This window comes from Myodes glareolus, chromosome 6, assembly GCF_982192425.1.
Source record: "Myodes glareolus chromosome 6, mMyoGla1.1, whole genome shotgun sequence".
In the NCBI taxonomy this organism is placed as follows: domain Eukaryota; kingdom Metazoa; phylum Chordata; class Mammalia; order Rodentia; family Cricetidae; genus Myodes; species Myodes glareolus.
In genome coordinates, this window is record NC_142031.1 from 107,642,180 (window position 1) to 107,658,235 (window position 16,056).

Genomic DNA, 16,056 nt, shown 5'->3' on the forward strand with positions numbered 1-16,056 from the left:
CAGACTTTGGGAAAGAAGTCCATGCTATGCTTAATTTTTAAAATATATCTACTAATGCACACCATGACATCTTTACAGTATGTTTCTGTTTATGAAGGCCTAGTCCCCATATTATCTAATTCTTTTAATTATACATATGATCTTATAGCAACATGTCAAATTATTTGGGGTGTTCTACACTCTGAATACTGTGGTCAGCCTGTATTTATTTGAAATTTTCAGGGAACGATGCTAGGGTTGCCAAAAATGTTGCTTCCAATTATTTGGGATCATTTCTGGCTCTCCTGTGTTGAATAGAGCCATATGAATGACTCTGTCCTCTGCATCATGAATGGAAGTGACCTGTCTTCCAGGGGCAAGTGTCTGGTCGCTGGTGTAAAACCCTCTTGTCACGTCCCTTGCCCTATTCACAGAATAGCAAGGTAACTCACACCAGATATAGTGGCCCCTCAATAACTCTAAATCTCTCAAGCATTATGTTGCATCCTAAAGGAGAAAATAGTGTTTCCTAAACATTCTGCCATAAAAATGTAGCCAGCAGTAGCAGGAATGAGTTTTGTGGTTTGGCTGTAATTCTTTACGGAGCAGGCTCTAACCTCGCCTGGCTCAGATGGGTATGTTTACAATGATTGAACTAATCAAATGAAGTTTTTATGTAGTAAAGTTTGATTTGTTAAAGTCAAATACAAATACAGGAAAATAATACATCCTGATGAACATTTCCGAATCTTGATAACTTAAAAAGAAACTTGCAGAACTCAAGATGGTCAATAGGAATCTCTATTACTTTTGTACACCGTGGCTGAAGGTTTTTCTACAAGGAGGATGGATTTGTGTTTGACCAAGAGAGTTCACTAGCCTGAATCCTATGAATGGCTCTGAAAGTGGTTTTTGTGTGAGCGTCACTTATATACTTGATGCTTGCATCATATTCTGAAGAGTTTCCAAAGCGTGGCACTTGCACCCAACTTCCGGTTACACAGAGATACACTTTATATAACTTCAGGTATTTCTGTTTCTGTATTGTTTATTCTCCTGATTTTCTTAACATCAAATATTAAACACTGGTAAAAATGAGTTAGAGAAATTAATGTAATATAAACAATATGGTACTATCTTTCATGTTAGTAAGACATTTTAAAACCTTATTATTTTATGCTATGTGCTTAATTGTTTTGCCTGTGGGTATGTCTGTGTGCCATAGGTGAACCTAGGATCCACAGAGGCCAGAAAAGGGTATTGTATCCTGTAGAACTGGAAGTACAGATGGTTGTGACCCACAATGTGGTTGTTAGGAACTGACCCAGGCCTCTGAGATGGCAGTCAGTGCTCTTAACTACTGATCCATCTCTTCAGATTTAATAAGTTGGTTTTTAATAATGCTTCGTGTGTACATGGGTGTGGGTGTGGCAGGGGTACGGACAGGTGAGTACGGCACATGCAGATGCCAGAAGAGGGCATCAGATGCACTTGTAATTATAAGTGGTTGTGTGCAAACTGAAGTGGGCACTAGGAACAAAGTTTGGGTCCTCTGTGACATCATGACCTGCTCCTGACCACTGAACAAGTTCTCCAGTCTATAATCAGCCATTGTTTGACTCTGTAAACAATTAAATGCTAAAGTAAGCGCCATACAACAACCAGAATGAGATAGTTAACCATATATTTCTTTTTTTAGACAAGGACTCACTATCTAGGCCAGGCTGGCCAGGAACCCAACATCCTCCCGCTTAGCCTCCTGAGTGCTGGGATTACAGGTCCACTGCTATAGTACTGCAGATGAACTGACATGTCCTTCTGAATGAGACAAGTCACAGTTAACGGTAAAAAAATTAGATGCACAGTAAAATGGACATGAGAGTTGAAAACAACAATCAATACAGAGTGTAAAAAGAGAGTGGGGACACTGGGCTCTGAGAGTGGGGACACTGGGCTCTGAGAGTGGGGACACTGGGCTCTGAGAGTGGGGACACTGGGCTCTAAGAGAATAGAAAGAGCATAGGAAGTTGGTCCTTGTTCCTTCTGAGAGAAAGATCATGTTTTCAGATTACATGCTAAAGGATCTTCTGGGAATCACAGGCCTTCCCCAACCAAGTAAAGTTTCTCTTGAAGAAGAGAAAGGGGAGCAGAGGAGCCTTCCACTGCCTCCCCCAAGACAACACTAACAATTCTGTTTACCCATCTTGCAAGACCCTAATCTTTTCCCTGCAGGTTCCCAGATTATGGGACGGCATATGAGGGTGAGTATCGTGATCACAGCAGTTGACTTGTCTATGAGTTACTAATATTCCATCAGCGAGGATGCTTGGAACTACTGGCTGATGGCTGCATTTTCATTCAGCTAAAAGATGGGCGTAGTCTAATAGCCCCTTGTCAAGACAAAAGAAACACTGCTATACAAGGGCGACACAGACTCCCAGGTACATCACATATCCAAAGCTGAGGAGGAAGCTGGAGACTGTCCCCTTAAAAATCAAGATCCTACATAAATCCTAATTGCTCACATTTAGCCAACATTACTCACAGTCCACTTAGCCTTGCTAAAGAAATACCACGGCTCCCTCCTCAACAAAACATTCAAGGGCATTCAAGCAGTGTCTGTTTGAGAACTCAGGGCACGAGTCTGGGATAAAGTATTTGCCTAGCATATGTGAGGTTCTGGCTTCAAATTCCCAGCACCACACACACTGAACCCCAAATGTCAGTCACACTCAGTCCCCTCAAACTTTGCAGGTGACTTGGAAGATCTCCCTCGGTCCCATCTTGGCTCATACTTACTGAGGATGCCCACTGCCCCACGGGATGCTCTGCACTCTCTGTCTCCTTGGCATCGCTCCTGCAAACTCTGCGGCTCTCTCCTGCCCTCTGGTTGGCTTCTCACTCTTGACTAAATGCACCCTGTTTAGCCTTAACAAAGCTGCCTCCCTCACAGGCCACCATTAGATCCCTCTGCTTCAACACTGCCTCCTGCACCTGAAAGGCTCCTCTGTGCCATCACTTCGGCTCCCTTGCCACCCACTCACTCATTGATCCCTTCCAATCAGGCCTCCACCCTCTGCTTTCTCCCAGGTCTCCTGAAAGCAACTAACTGCCAAACCCACAGCCTTTGCTCCATCGCCCAACGAGCCCAGCTCCGACGGTGTAGGACACAGTGACTACACGCTGATGGCATTGATTTATTTACACCCTGCCTGACTCCAGTGAGGGAAAGGTGGCTTAGAGCACTCATGAAATAGCGTGGGAGAGTGTCATTTAGAAGTTGGGGATCCAGAACAGAAGGGGTATAAAAGAGCAAAGCATAAACCCAAATGAAACTGCCTGCATTGCCAACCAGGAGCAAGCGTGACACTAGAGGACATCTGACCACCTCTGAAGATGTCTTGGTTGTTACAGCTGTGGCATGCTACTGGGGTCTTTGGGGTTGAGTCAGGGGTGCCACCAAATTCTCTACAAAACAGATCAAAGAGTCTGTTGGCCTTAGATATTAATAATGCCAAGTTTGAGACATACAGGTCAATACTTATGTGTAGATATCTCTCTCCTGTCTGACTTACTGAATCCCACATATTACTAGAAGCTCTTCTTTACCAGCATTCCAACCCTGGACATAACTGAGAATCCCAACTTAACCTGACCTCTCCTTATACTTTTCTGAATCTCAGAAGATTCCTGACCCATAGAGAAGACTTCCATTTACCCTCCACCCCAAATGAAGTCAGTTCCATGGTTTGGTCTGTTGCTTCTTTATAAAAAATGGCGATTAACTACTTCATCATTTTATTCCGGATCTGATGCCCAGACCAGAATGTCTGTGAGAACAGACACTTGATTTGGAGCAGTGCAGTTTTTAAGGGACAGCGAGAACACCTAAGCACACACAGGTAGGTACCCAGCAAGCGTCTAGGCAGCTTGTGGTAAGCATTTGATGTTGTTTGCTATCGCCACGGCTAAGCAAGCAAACTTCTCCAGTTATTTGCTTTCCTTTAGCCAAAGGGAAGTTTTGTTTTAGTTAGGGACCAGGCTTTAACTTCGTAAGGAGGTATTCTGTGTTTATCATAGAAAGTCCTTGTCAACCAGGATTTTCCCAATTACATAGCAACCTACTCACATACCCTAGTCTTTCCTATTTCAGAATGACTTTCAAAACCAGTTTGCCCCCAAATATTTATTCTCTACTCGTTTTCTTGATCACAAGTTCAAAAGAAATGTTGCCACAAAAACCTTTGATGAAAATTCCAAACTCTGTTTGCTCAGTGACTGATAATATCAGTGACAATGTTTTGTGTTTCTGTGACTTTGTCCCTCCAAAATGCCCCCTCAGATGCTCCCAGATTCTTCCATGAACTCTGGGAAACTATACGGAGGACACTCATCTGATTCCCACTTGACCTTCATCACTGCCCCATGCAGGACTGCCAGCTCTATCCCATGAACTGGTGGGCATGAGCCTTGGCCCCCTTGAATGTGCCGGAAAATTAGGGAGTGAGTGCCATTTCCTACATTTGCAAAATATTTATGTTCAGTTTCTGAACTGTGCCCTATATCCCATAAAATAAAGATTTTGGTATGAAAACTACCATTTCTACATAGCAAAATCCCTAGAACTTAATACTACCCAAAGATGGACTCTTAAAGCAAGAGCAGAAAAAGTCACCTTCAAGTTTTTAAAGAAAAACACAAAACTCTAATTTCACACGATAGTCATGGGGTCTAGTATAACAGATTTAGCAGCAGCAGGAGCAGCAGCATTAGTGATAACAAACAGTGGGCATTAACGGAACACTTACTATGTTCATGCTCTATATTACACACCATGGAGGCAGTATTTCTCATCTAATTCCATACTTTTCATTTGAAGAGAGTTATCAAAGACCCTCAAACTCAATCCTACTTGCCAAGATAGCCACTCCTCTTAAAAGTTCTATGCCCAAGAACTATAGTTTGAGAACAGTCATAGGGGTATTCTTTTCCTGAAAAGGGATCCAGAATTCAACCCACAACTATGACGCATCCCATCAAAAACGCCCAGTATGTATGCAATTGGCGGTTGTGAAGTACACACCACCTTCCTCTTTCTGAATGACCGCCCAGCGGAAATGGTGGGCAGGATGCATCTGACTTACTTCCGGAGGAAGTTACTCATGGCCATGCCAACGCTGCTGTGTTTTGGGATGAAAGGGAAGTGTTTCAAACTATAAAGTGTAATCTAACAGTAGTGAAGATGAGAATCGTGATGTTGATGGTTAGGGACACTTTAAAAAGTATTTCAGGAAACAAAGAAAGCTCAATGGACACGGAGGTTCCATGAGGCATGCCATCCCAGGGCAAGGCTGAAGCATTTCCTGCAAGTCAGAGTAGAGAGGATCCACACACTCACCTGGGAGCAGCCTGGGGCACTGCAGACAAACGGCCTCTCCTGCTCCAAGTTCATCTTGGATTCCTCATAAATCTGAAGGATTAAAGGAAAACAGAAACCCATGAGTATCTCCGTCTTTTGTTTCAGATGCATGAGAAAGACAATCAAGGAGAGCCTTCTATTGCCATGAACACGGGGCCTGTTTCCCGCGTTATTGGTTCTCCCTACTTGAGTTCCTAGTGTGCGCTCTTGAGTGCATGTTAAAGGAAAAGGTCATATCGATGCTAGAGCCTAAAGCCTCACTATGAAAAGCTGGCTGGTGGGTGCTACTGCCAGGTAAGATCTAAACTTCCCAGCAAGACTCCAAGGCAAAGTACATCTCCCCCAACTCCCCGCTCAATCCTATTGAGAACTTTGAAGCTGGCTGGTTGGGATAGTCAGAGGGAAAACTTCAGTTTTGTGTTCACCAGGCAAAAATTGAACATGGTCAAAATCACCTTTACAAATGACCCCAGATGCCAATAAAAGTGGGGTCTACACGATTCTCTCAGAAGCACACCTGTGGCTGTTGGCTTTGTTTCTTTTCGATGACAGGAAGGACCGTGCACACTTCAGGCACATTATTTAGATGATTTTCTAAATACTTTTAAACCGATTTTAGATTTGTGTATTTGTATTACAGGTGCTTTTAATGGTGCATGGGTCTATTGCTGAGTTTTAAAACCTACTGCCTGGGCACAGGAAGGAACCTGTTTTTTGCAATGGTGCCTGTGGGTGATCCCAAAAGAAAGACAATGGCAGCTTGGCATCATGGAGGAGTCCCACTGTGCTGAGAGAAGCAAAGACATCCATCCGCCTTGTACAGGTTACACCTTCTTCCCCACACACTCATTCTTTAGGGAAATAAATGCTCCCTCTCACTCTCCTAAAACATAAAGTGAGGATGTTTACCTTCGATAGCATTTGCCAGTCAGACACCAAACATGCTAAGCTAAAAACATAACGAAAACCAGAGAAGACGCGAAGACATGGCATGTGTTTTCAACTAAACAATGCCCCATTCGTTCCTATAGAATAGTGGTTCTCAACCTATGAATTGCGACCCCTTTGGGGGTCAACTGACCCTTTCACAGGGGTCACATATCAGATTTCCTGCAAATCAGTTATTTACATTGCAATTCAAACAGTAGAAAAATGACAGTTATGAAGTAGCTACAAAATGATTTTATGCTTGGTGGTCACCACAACATGAGGAACTATATTAAAGGGCTGTAGCATTAGGAAGGCTGAGAACCACTGCTAGAGGAGTTCCCACTGGCTGTCCATATACATATGTAGATGTGTGTATCTACATATGTATATAATATATAGATACATATGCTACAGTTGTTAGCATAATTTTAATGCATTTCTAAATTAAACATTATTGCGTGAGCTCCTTTCTGTGTTTATATTTTTTATGAGATGATATTTTTAGTTTTTATTTTTCAATTGGTACGTATTTGTGAAGTATAAGGTAAAAATTAAACAACTCTTATGCAACCTCTAATGTTTAAACTGGGGTAATTAGCCAGACTCCTTTTAAACACAGCGTCTTCGTGCTTGGACCCTTCAAACTTCTCTCCTCGACTTCATCATAATGTATGTAAAAGGTTTCTCTAAATCATGGTCACCCTACCGTATTATATTCGTGAGAAAAAATAAACCATAAATGTATTTGGAATCTTTCTGCCTGCTCCTGTTGGAAGAAAGTTATGAGCAACAAAAATAACTTCTATTTTTTACTTATTTAATTTTGCCTTGCCTACCACAGAGCATCCTTCCTTCCTGCCACAAGAAGCGAAGAGGAATAATTTTTATTGGGGAAGTAGGATAAACAAAATAAAAAAGCTTATCCATTAATTAAATCTGCCGTATTTGTCTAGAAAAACAACAGCAGAAACTTTTCAATGCTTTCCTGGAAATGCCTCTGCACCTATGAGCCTGGTCTGCATGACAACGGCCTCTCGTCTCAGCGTCCTCTCTTTTACAATAGGGGTAGCAATATCCACCTTCAGCCCCACCGCTCCTGTACCTGATACCTTGGTGTGGAGTTTGGGAGACATTTGAAGTCATGGAAAAGAGTAGGATACCTTGGAGGTGGGAGAAGCTTGTGGGTGTTACTGGAAACTCGTTCTAATATGAATCAGTCCCTGTGTGGAAAACGACAAATTCCAATTTATTCCTTTATTCACCCATGTGGCTTTTTCTTGGGTGCCACTTGGGAACTTTGTTTGCGAATATTATGAAGGAACAGTGTGTTTACAATCAAAAGCAAGATTACATGATAGTTAAGTGGGAGAGTGCTATATAGGCACGTTTATGACTGAAATCAGAAGGTAGTAATTAATGATAATAAATGAATGTCTCAACAATAGCTATTGCTAAGTATCTAAAGAGTTTAACAAACCTACAGGAGGAAAGACTTAGCCAAAGTCAGGGACTATGTCTAAGGAGAAATTGCCTGTCCACTGTAGTGGCTGCTCCATCCCGATCCTTGACCAGCAACATGCTGGCTTTCCCCAGAAAGACAGGCTCATGAGACCAACACTCGACAGCTCTGGCTGGCAACAGTCCTGGCCTCCTTAATCATCAGTCCCAACTTCCCACTTCAGATGTAACACAATTCTGATGCTCATATTTGGATACATGCCAGGGTCCAGTCCCACAGACTTACTCTTTGGAACTGAGCCTATGTTGTGTGGCTGTCATGTTTAGAGGAATATGATTGACATAGCTCAATAACTACTGACATGTGTCAGCAAAAGAATGTATACTTCAAGGGACATCACATGAGAAATGCAAGGTCTCTTCTCAAACATCGCCCTCAATCCTTTCTGTTGAGTTACTACGGTCATTCTTTTAACTTTCCAGACACAGATGAACCTGCGGCAACTTATTGCATGGGATGCAATAAGTATGGCACAAATCTGTTTGGTAACTTCACGTTGGATTAGAGTCTGGAGAGACACAGCCGCTGCTGCCATAAAGCAGGTTCTAAGGGATCAGTGAGGTCTCCTGTGCGTGGGTGTGCATATACTGTGTAAACCTCAACCGCTCAATTTTGACGGTCTATGGTTCCCACACGCACGTCACAAATAACACTCGCTTGCTAATTCCTTCCCGTGTAGGTGCTTGCAATAGATTTTCTAAATAGAACCGCTCTGCCACGTAGGCCTCATTACTTTTATTAACTAGTATGGTCTGGTCTGATGCAGTAGTCAAGAGCCATGGTTGAGTTTTACAGTCCATTGTTAGGGTTCTTTTCGAGTACGGAGTGTGATAATTACATTCTCAAATTCTTACTGCAGCTCTGTGGGGTCCTTTTCTCCCCAGCAACTGATTCAGACGGGCTGTAGCCAGGTTGTTCCACATTTGGACCTCAGAAGTAAGGCCTCATCCTCTTATTTCCCATTCAGTTGCTTTGCTGCCTAGAATTATATATATAATTCTATATATATATATATGTGTGTGTTTGTGTGTGTATGTATGTATATATAAAGTGTATGTATATATAAAGTGTATGTATGTATGTATGTATGTATATATAAAGTTTGGTTTGGCAATCACCACAGCCCGGACGTCACTGCCTAGAGCGTCCACAGTAGGCACTCAATAAATATTTTGTGCAATGGATAATGAATCTTGAATCATTGCGATAAATTGTCCCAAATAGCTCGCAAACAATAGAGGCAACTGTTTTGCTCAGTATCAAGTTTTCAGAGAGGTGAAAAAATTGTGTTGGCCACTGAGTCCTCTTGTCTCTGGGTATAGTCATTTGGTTTTTGTTTGTTTGTTTGTTTGTTGTTTTTCTTTTTGTTTTTTTAAATCTCCCCAGACCTCATGGGGGAAAAAGGCAGAGCTGCTTTTTGTTGGTGGGGGAAAAGAAATGGGAGGAGCTAGCTAGTTTTTGCCGTTTATTTAATCACAGACATCACAACAGAGAAAACATGAGTTCCTGGGCTGTGTGGGCACCCCACCCCCACTCCGGGATGTACATGCACACCTCCCACTGACCCTGGGCTATGTGTGACCCTTATAAAACACCCTTGAAGAAATCCTGACTTTGGCTGCCCTGGTGAGAAACTGTCCCACTGTGGCAGATGTTCGCATCACTTAATAGTTTTTAAATAGTACCATCTTAATTGCCCTCTTCCTAAAGTCACACTCACTGTTCAGCTAAAATGAATGCTTCATGAGTCTAATTTCCTTCAACCTCTTGGAAAACAATTAAAACTCCTAATCACACAGTTTAGCCTCACACAGAGTGAGTAGAGGTTTTCTCGGTTGACAAGGAGATGACAGGCCTGATTTACAGTTCGGACCCTCTGCTGCCACCGCATTCCTCTGGCTGCTAAGTGAGCTAGAATCTCTCTCTCTTTGTTCAGGGTTTGACCCCCACTAATTCCTGGTCTAAAGTGGCAAGTTAGTCCATAACGCCTGAGGCCACCGATCCATTCCAAAGTTTGCTGGCCATTAAGGATATGCTCGGAAAGACTGTTTCCCAAAAGGTAAACACTGCAAGAAGCAAATGCTGGTAAAAATCTAGAGTACACAATACACTGAATATGTACTGAACTAAGCACATCGTTCACAAAGATCGACCCAAGGGGATGTCTCACCATCCAGCTCCGAGGCAGCATAGCCAATCCTTTGTTAACACTGAGTTCTAATCTTAGTGGAATGGCCCAGAATTGTCCCAGTAGAGTCACACAATGGTAGGAGACTTGAAGTGGTGAAACACTGAAAGGATTGCTTGTATCTGAAAGTCTAGCATCAACAATGACAAGAATGTCTCAGACACAAACTGAATGTCAGTGAATACTGACCTACTGACATGTCTCCATCTCTGGTATCATTTATCTCATTGTGGGTGCAGTATAGATCTTGTATTTTAAACTTTGGCTGGCATATATTACCCTACCAAGAGGCTAGATGGGGTCTTCTTGGCAGAGTTCACCTGAAACAAATCCCTGCCTTGCTGAGCCTCCCAAACCCTTGAATAAGCTCCAAAGAAGCAAATTGTCCCCTCCAAACTCCCTAAGGTGAGTTCTTGTAGGAGAAAGTCCCATTGAGTGAGGCTCCTACTCAATACTGTTTCTCTAAGAACAAAGATGATTTAATTAACTAAACTTATTATGGCCAAAGCCAATTTGCTTTTAGTCAGAAAGATAAGGCACCAACAGTACACAGTAAGAAACCAACACACCCACCACAAACACACTTTACACTCACTTTATTCTAAAATGCCTAACTCGGTCTCCCAGCAAAGATGCAGGCTGAATATCAAGTCTAGCTGTCAAAAAGGTATTGTATTTTCAGTTTGGGGCTAAGGCTTTCCTTGAGACCGGCACTCTAACTCGTCATATTTCCTCATCTGTGAAATGGGATCATAGTAGCCAACCCATTTGAAACCAGAACCCTTCATAGAAGACCTGTTGCGAAAGAGAAAAGGCAGAAGCTGATTTAAAAAAAAAAGAAAGAAAAAGAAAGAAAGAAAAGAAAAGAAATAGCTGAAACTTTTGGAACTTCCAATCTATCTTGATTTTTCAAACCTGATTATAACTTCAAATATAAAAAATAAATGCCCTTGAATTCCAGCCCAAAAAAAATCACTGGCTTTATGAATAGGTTTTTGTGTTTCTCCCAGAGGCCCTGTCCTTATCTTGCAATGTGTCTTCTTCACATAAAACTGACTGTCTATGCCTACTTCTCTGTCGAGCTTTGTCCTCTATGTGTTTCCCTGCTCCCCCCACTCCCTCTCTCTCCTGACTTGGCTTCGCTGGTGGAGGGATAGGGTCAGCTCGTTTCCTGTCCCTGTGTTATTCTTGAAGTGCACTGCAGTCAGAATCTGAATTTCATTGGGCTAGTATTGTTTGCAGCTGTGTGACCTCTTTAACCCTGTTTTTTAAAGTGACATTTCAGCCCTCCAGCTTGAAAGGCCTGCATGCTGCAAAGTTTTCCAACCAGAAAAGGGCTCGGCCCTGGAGTGAGACTGTCCCTCACAAGGGCAAGTTGTGGCAGAAGGAGGCGTGAACGGGGTGTGGCCCTGCAAGACTCCCAGCTGGCACTCCTTGCCAGAGTGTAGAGTCGTGCATGTTTGCCTAGAACAAAAAAAGGACTATAGCGTTCAAACCAAACAAAACTCCCTGCTTTTAGAAATGCTCACCATCCCTTCATGTCCTCCAAAGCTCAGGCTGCTACAGGCTGAACCAGAGACCTCTCTAGGACTCTGTCACTTACTCCATCATTCTAGAGACTGTCAAAAGTTCCCTTCCCACAAGGCCACTGTTCCCAGAAGGAAGGATTTCCAAACAGCTTTCATCTCTGGAAATTGACCCTGATCTTACTCCCCAAAGGAGGCCCTAGAGGGAGTGAGTGCTGGGGGCTTCCAGCCTCTCCCAGCCTTCTGCAGGGGCTTGTGGTTTTATATATGTGGCATTTATAACCATATATTGGAAAGAATTCCAGTGGGATTGCTTTTTCATATGTTAGAGTCCCCCCTCTCTCTTTTTAAATGTTCCATATGTTTCTTTAGGTATTTTTTTTTAAGTCATGGGCTAATTGGACCTTTTGTTCTCCCTAATCCTTTCTTCTAACTTTCCTATCTACGGGTTCAATAGTTCAGCTCACACTCACTGAGCTCAAGCAGGAGACATTAGCTTTGCAACACAGAAGAGCCCTAACGTGTGCCTGCCTGAGTGTGTGCACGCAGGTCTTTGCTCTTCTTGCTTCCGTCCAGCACAGCGTATTTTTGCAGAACATCTCCCATCTCCAAGAAAACTATGTTTGACATGTGTGTGGTTAACAAAACACTAGGGTGGTGATTCTCTGGTTTTTAAGGAAGTATTGAATGTAACTAAATCACTTGGCTTGTTTCTAATGGGACTGAATACAACCTCAGAAGGAAACACAGCTTGTTTCCTTATAGCACCCAGGACCACCAGCACCGGGGTGGCCCCACGCACAATGGGCTGGGCCCTCCCCCATCAATCATTAATCCCCCATCAATCATTAATTTAAGAAAACCTATATAGGTTTGCCTACAGCCCGATCTTATGGAGGAGGCATTTCCTCATTTGAAGCTCCCTCCTCTCAGATGCCTCTTGACCTTGGGCTCAAGTTGACATAAAACCAGCCTGAATAGAGGTGATCAGGGCTTAGGCCTGGATAGAGGTGATGGGGCTTAGGGAGGCCTCTTCACTTTTTCAGTAAGTCCACTGTTGCCTTTTCAAAGACTTGGCCTTTGAATCTTCAGAAGGAAAAGATGCAACAGCAAAGAAATGAAATGCAGAGCTTGGTGTGTTCTCCACAGGTCTAAGGGTGTGTTCTCCACAGGTCTAAGGGTGTGTTCTCCACAGGTCTAAGGTGGCTTCCCTGTCCTGGCCTGCACTACAGTGTAGTTCTCTTTTGTACATATAGAACAGCACATTCTCAAAGGGGACGCTCTATTTCCAGACAGTCACTGTTTGGGAATATGTTGATTTCTAAAGGTGTTGTTGTTGTTGTTAAGATTATATCTATTTGTGCATGAGTGTTTTGTCTGCACTAATCTCTGTGGACCATATGCATGCCTGGTGCCCACAGGAGTCGGAAGAGGGTGCTGAATCCCCTAATGGAGTTATATGTAGTTGTAAGACACTGTGTGGGTGCTGCAAATTGAACCCTGGTTCTTTTCATCGCTAAGCCACCTCTTCAGTCCCTCTGAGTTATTTCCAAAGAAAGTGATTATTTTTTATTTTGAGAAATCAGCATGTTGTAAACTTGGTCTTCTGCACACTTATACCAATGCTAGATCGTGCTGCTAAATAGGCTGTTACATCTCCAAGAGCAGTGTGTGCCTGATTCCTGCAAAAGTGGGCTACAACTGTAGTCAGACATCTCCGGAACCTGAATGAGTATCAGGTGAGAATACAGCACACACGATGGCAGTTATACCCAGCTCTACTTACGGCAGGGCCGAAAGGGGTGGTTTTATCTTAATTATTTAACTGATTATTAGTGATTTGCTATGAGGATGATCCTATCAAAAGAATGACATTGCCCTTGAGTCCAGCAGAAACATGGGCATTCCTAGGAGGTATTTCAAAAAGTCTAAAGTCCTGTTCAGAGGCTACGATATTCCACTATCAGTCAAATACCAAGTAGGACATACCCAAGTGCTTGATTCTGATTGCCAATGTACAGTGTTTCAAATATCAAGCATGTAAACACTTGGAAATACTGGTATATCATTTAAAGGCCATGTTAAGTTAAAAAAATAAAAGAGTCAAATTTGAGAGAGGGTTGACCTGAGGTCAATGTTTTAGCGAAGATAGGATTGTATATCTCTCCATGCCCAACCTACAGGAGAGAAAATGGCTTGGATCAGTAATAAATTAGCAGGTTTTTAAAAACTAACTCATCACTAGTAGTTCCAGTGTCCAGGTAAATGACCACATTACTGTGAGCAGTGTGGGCATAGCAAGGCCCAAACAGAACCCTGGCCTCGGTGAAATCACAGTGCTCACTTTACGACTTTTCGCTGGTGATGGATGCCTCCCTGCTCATCACTGAGCACTCTGGTTTCTCCCTGCTACAGTGTTAATTAAACACCTACTAAAAGCAACTTAGGAAGGAATGGTTTATTTGACTTCCATGTCTTGATCACAAACAATCACTGAGGGAAGTCAGAGTAGGAACTCAAGCAGGGGCAGAGGCAGGGATCATGGAAAAAGCTGCTAACTGGGGTACTCCCCGTGGCTTGCTCAGTCTGCTTTCTCACACAACCCAGAACAGCCCAGGGGTGGTACCACCCACGCTGTGTCGGGCCCTCCCATCAGTCATGAATCAAAAACATACCCCAGAGACCGGCTCACAGGCCCACCTAATGGAAGGGGTTCCTCCTCAGTCAAAGCTCCCTTTTCCCAAGGGACTCCAGTTGGTGACAATTTGACACAAGCTAATTGGCAGATGGAGAGTAAAATTTATCATATGGAGCATGTTTTCTCACTGTTTTGTTTGTGGGGGTTCAGGAGTGCTGTGAATTGAACCCAGGGCCTTAGATCTTATATACTAAGCTGTGTTATATCTTTGAGCTATAGCCTCCTAGCAGCCCCCCCATTTCTTCTGACTTTAAAGGGTACCACAACAAGCTCTGAGTTCTCTTTTATGTTGCTGTCGCGGCTGGCTATCAGTTCAGAGGAGACCTACAGGGAAAATGTGTCCAAACTAACTTCTCAGGAAGAAGCCTTAACAGGCAAAAAGGAAAAAGAAAATACATAGTCACATATTCATGTATTTTTTTGGCCTGTTTGGCTTTATTGAGAAGTTAATTTTTTATACAGAATATAAAACATATGCACATTTGGTATGCAAAATACCTATTCGAACCCCAAGAAAGATCACTCCACTTCCCCATAAATTAATTTGGGACTTAAAGTTCAAGCCAAGGCCTAATGGAACTTGAGGGGTATATGGAGTCACAGGAACAGTAGAAGAAATTCAATCCTACTTCACAAAGGGGTTACGCCCATTTTAAAAGTGCAGAAATAAACTCTGTGTGTGTGTGTGTGTGTGTTCAGGCTGTGTGAGCGCATGCACACATGTACATGTGAATATGTGCAAGAAGAAAACATCAAGTATTATTACTTATGTGCTATATTTTCTTTTTCTTTCTTTTTTTTTTTTGACAGTCTTTTACTGGCCTGGAACTCTCCAAGTAGGCTGGACTAGCTGGTCAGTGAGTCCCAGAGATCTGCCTGTCCTCTATCTCCCTAGAACTAAAAGTGTATACCACCATACCCAGCTTTTAAGACAAACAAATAAACAACAACAACAACGAAACAAAACATGAATTAAAGGAACCCAAATTAGGTCTCAATTTACAGGATGCACCATGTGGGGAGGCCCTTGGTTGTGTTTTTGAAAACCATCATATCATTCCCAAGGCTCATGGCTTCCTCAACTTCCAACTAAATAAGAGTCCCTCTCAAAAGTAAAGAAAATCACAAAACACCCTGAAGGAAATATGAGGGAAGAAAGAAAGGGCCTTTAGAAAAAAAAAAAAAAACAAAAAGCTTGAACCCATGAGAGTTGAACAGTACACCAGACCCCATTCATCAAAGGCCAAGACCATGAACAAGGAACTGCATCCTTCAGGGCCCAGAGCACAGAGAAGCAACAGCACCCAGATGGAGACCACAATATGCAGGGACAGGAAAGAGGTGTGTGTGTGTGTGTGTGTGTGTGTGTGTGTGTGTGTGTGTGTGTGTGTATGTGTGTGTGCATGTGTGTGTGTATGTGTGTGTGTGTGCATGTGTGTGTGTGCGTGTGTGTGTGTGTGTGTGTGTGTGTGTGTGTGTGTGTGTGTATTCCCACTAAGAATGAATGTGGTCTCTTTACTCAGGGTTAAGGGTCAGGCTCTCAGAAACACCCAGAACCTGAACTCTTTCAGGATGGTAGAGACTTTCTGCAGCTGTTGGCTGGGCATAGCGGGAGGGGTGGGTGGGACATGGTAGGAAGGGCAGAGATAGGGTCATCCATGCCACTGGATAGCTAAATAAAAGGAGAGAAGAGGCAGGCCAGCTCCCAAACCAGGGACAAACCTCAACTGTGCTCTGCAGGGATTGGGAGACTGCAGCTCACTGGGGCATCATTCACAGACTCCTTCAGCGAAAATG

At 43.0% G+C, this 16,056-nt stretch overlaps 1 protein-coding gene across 1 annotated transcript in view; it reads right to left on the bottom strand.

Annotated features, from left to right (window-relative positions):
- The window catches only part of Creb5 (cAMP responsive element binding protein 5), a 398,296-nt gene that overhangs the window by 309,658 nt on the left and 72,582 nt on the right, over nucleotides 1-16,056 (bottom strand). Inside the window, exon 2 of the mRNA XM_085691054.2 lies at nucleotides 5,378-5,449. Coding sequence (XP_085547180.1) covers nucleotides 5,378-5,431 — 54 coding nt within the window. The 5' untranslated portion in view covers nucleotides 5,432-5,449. The remainder of the gene's footprint in view (nucleotides 1-5,377; nucleotides 5,450-16,056) is intronic.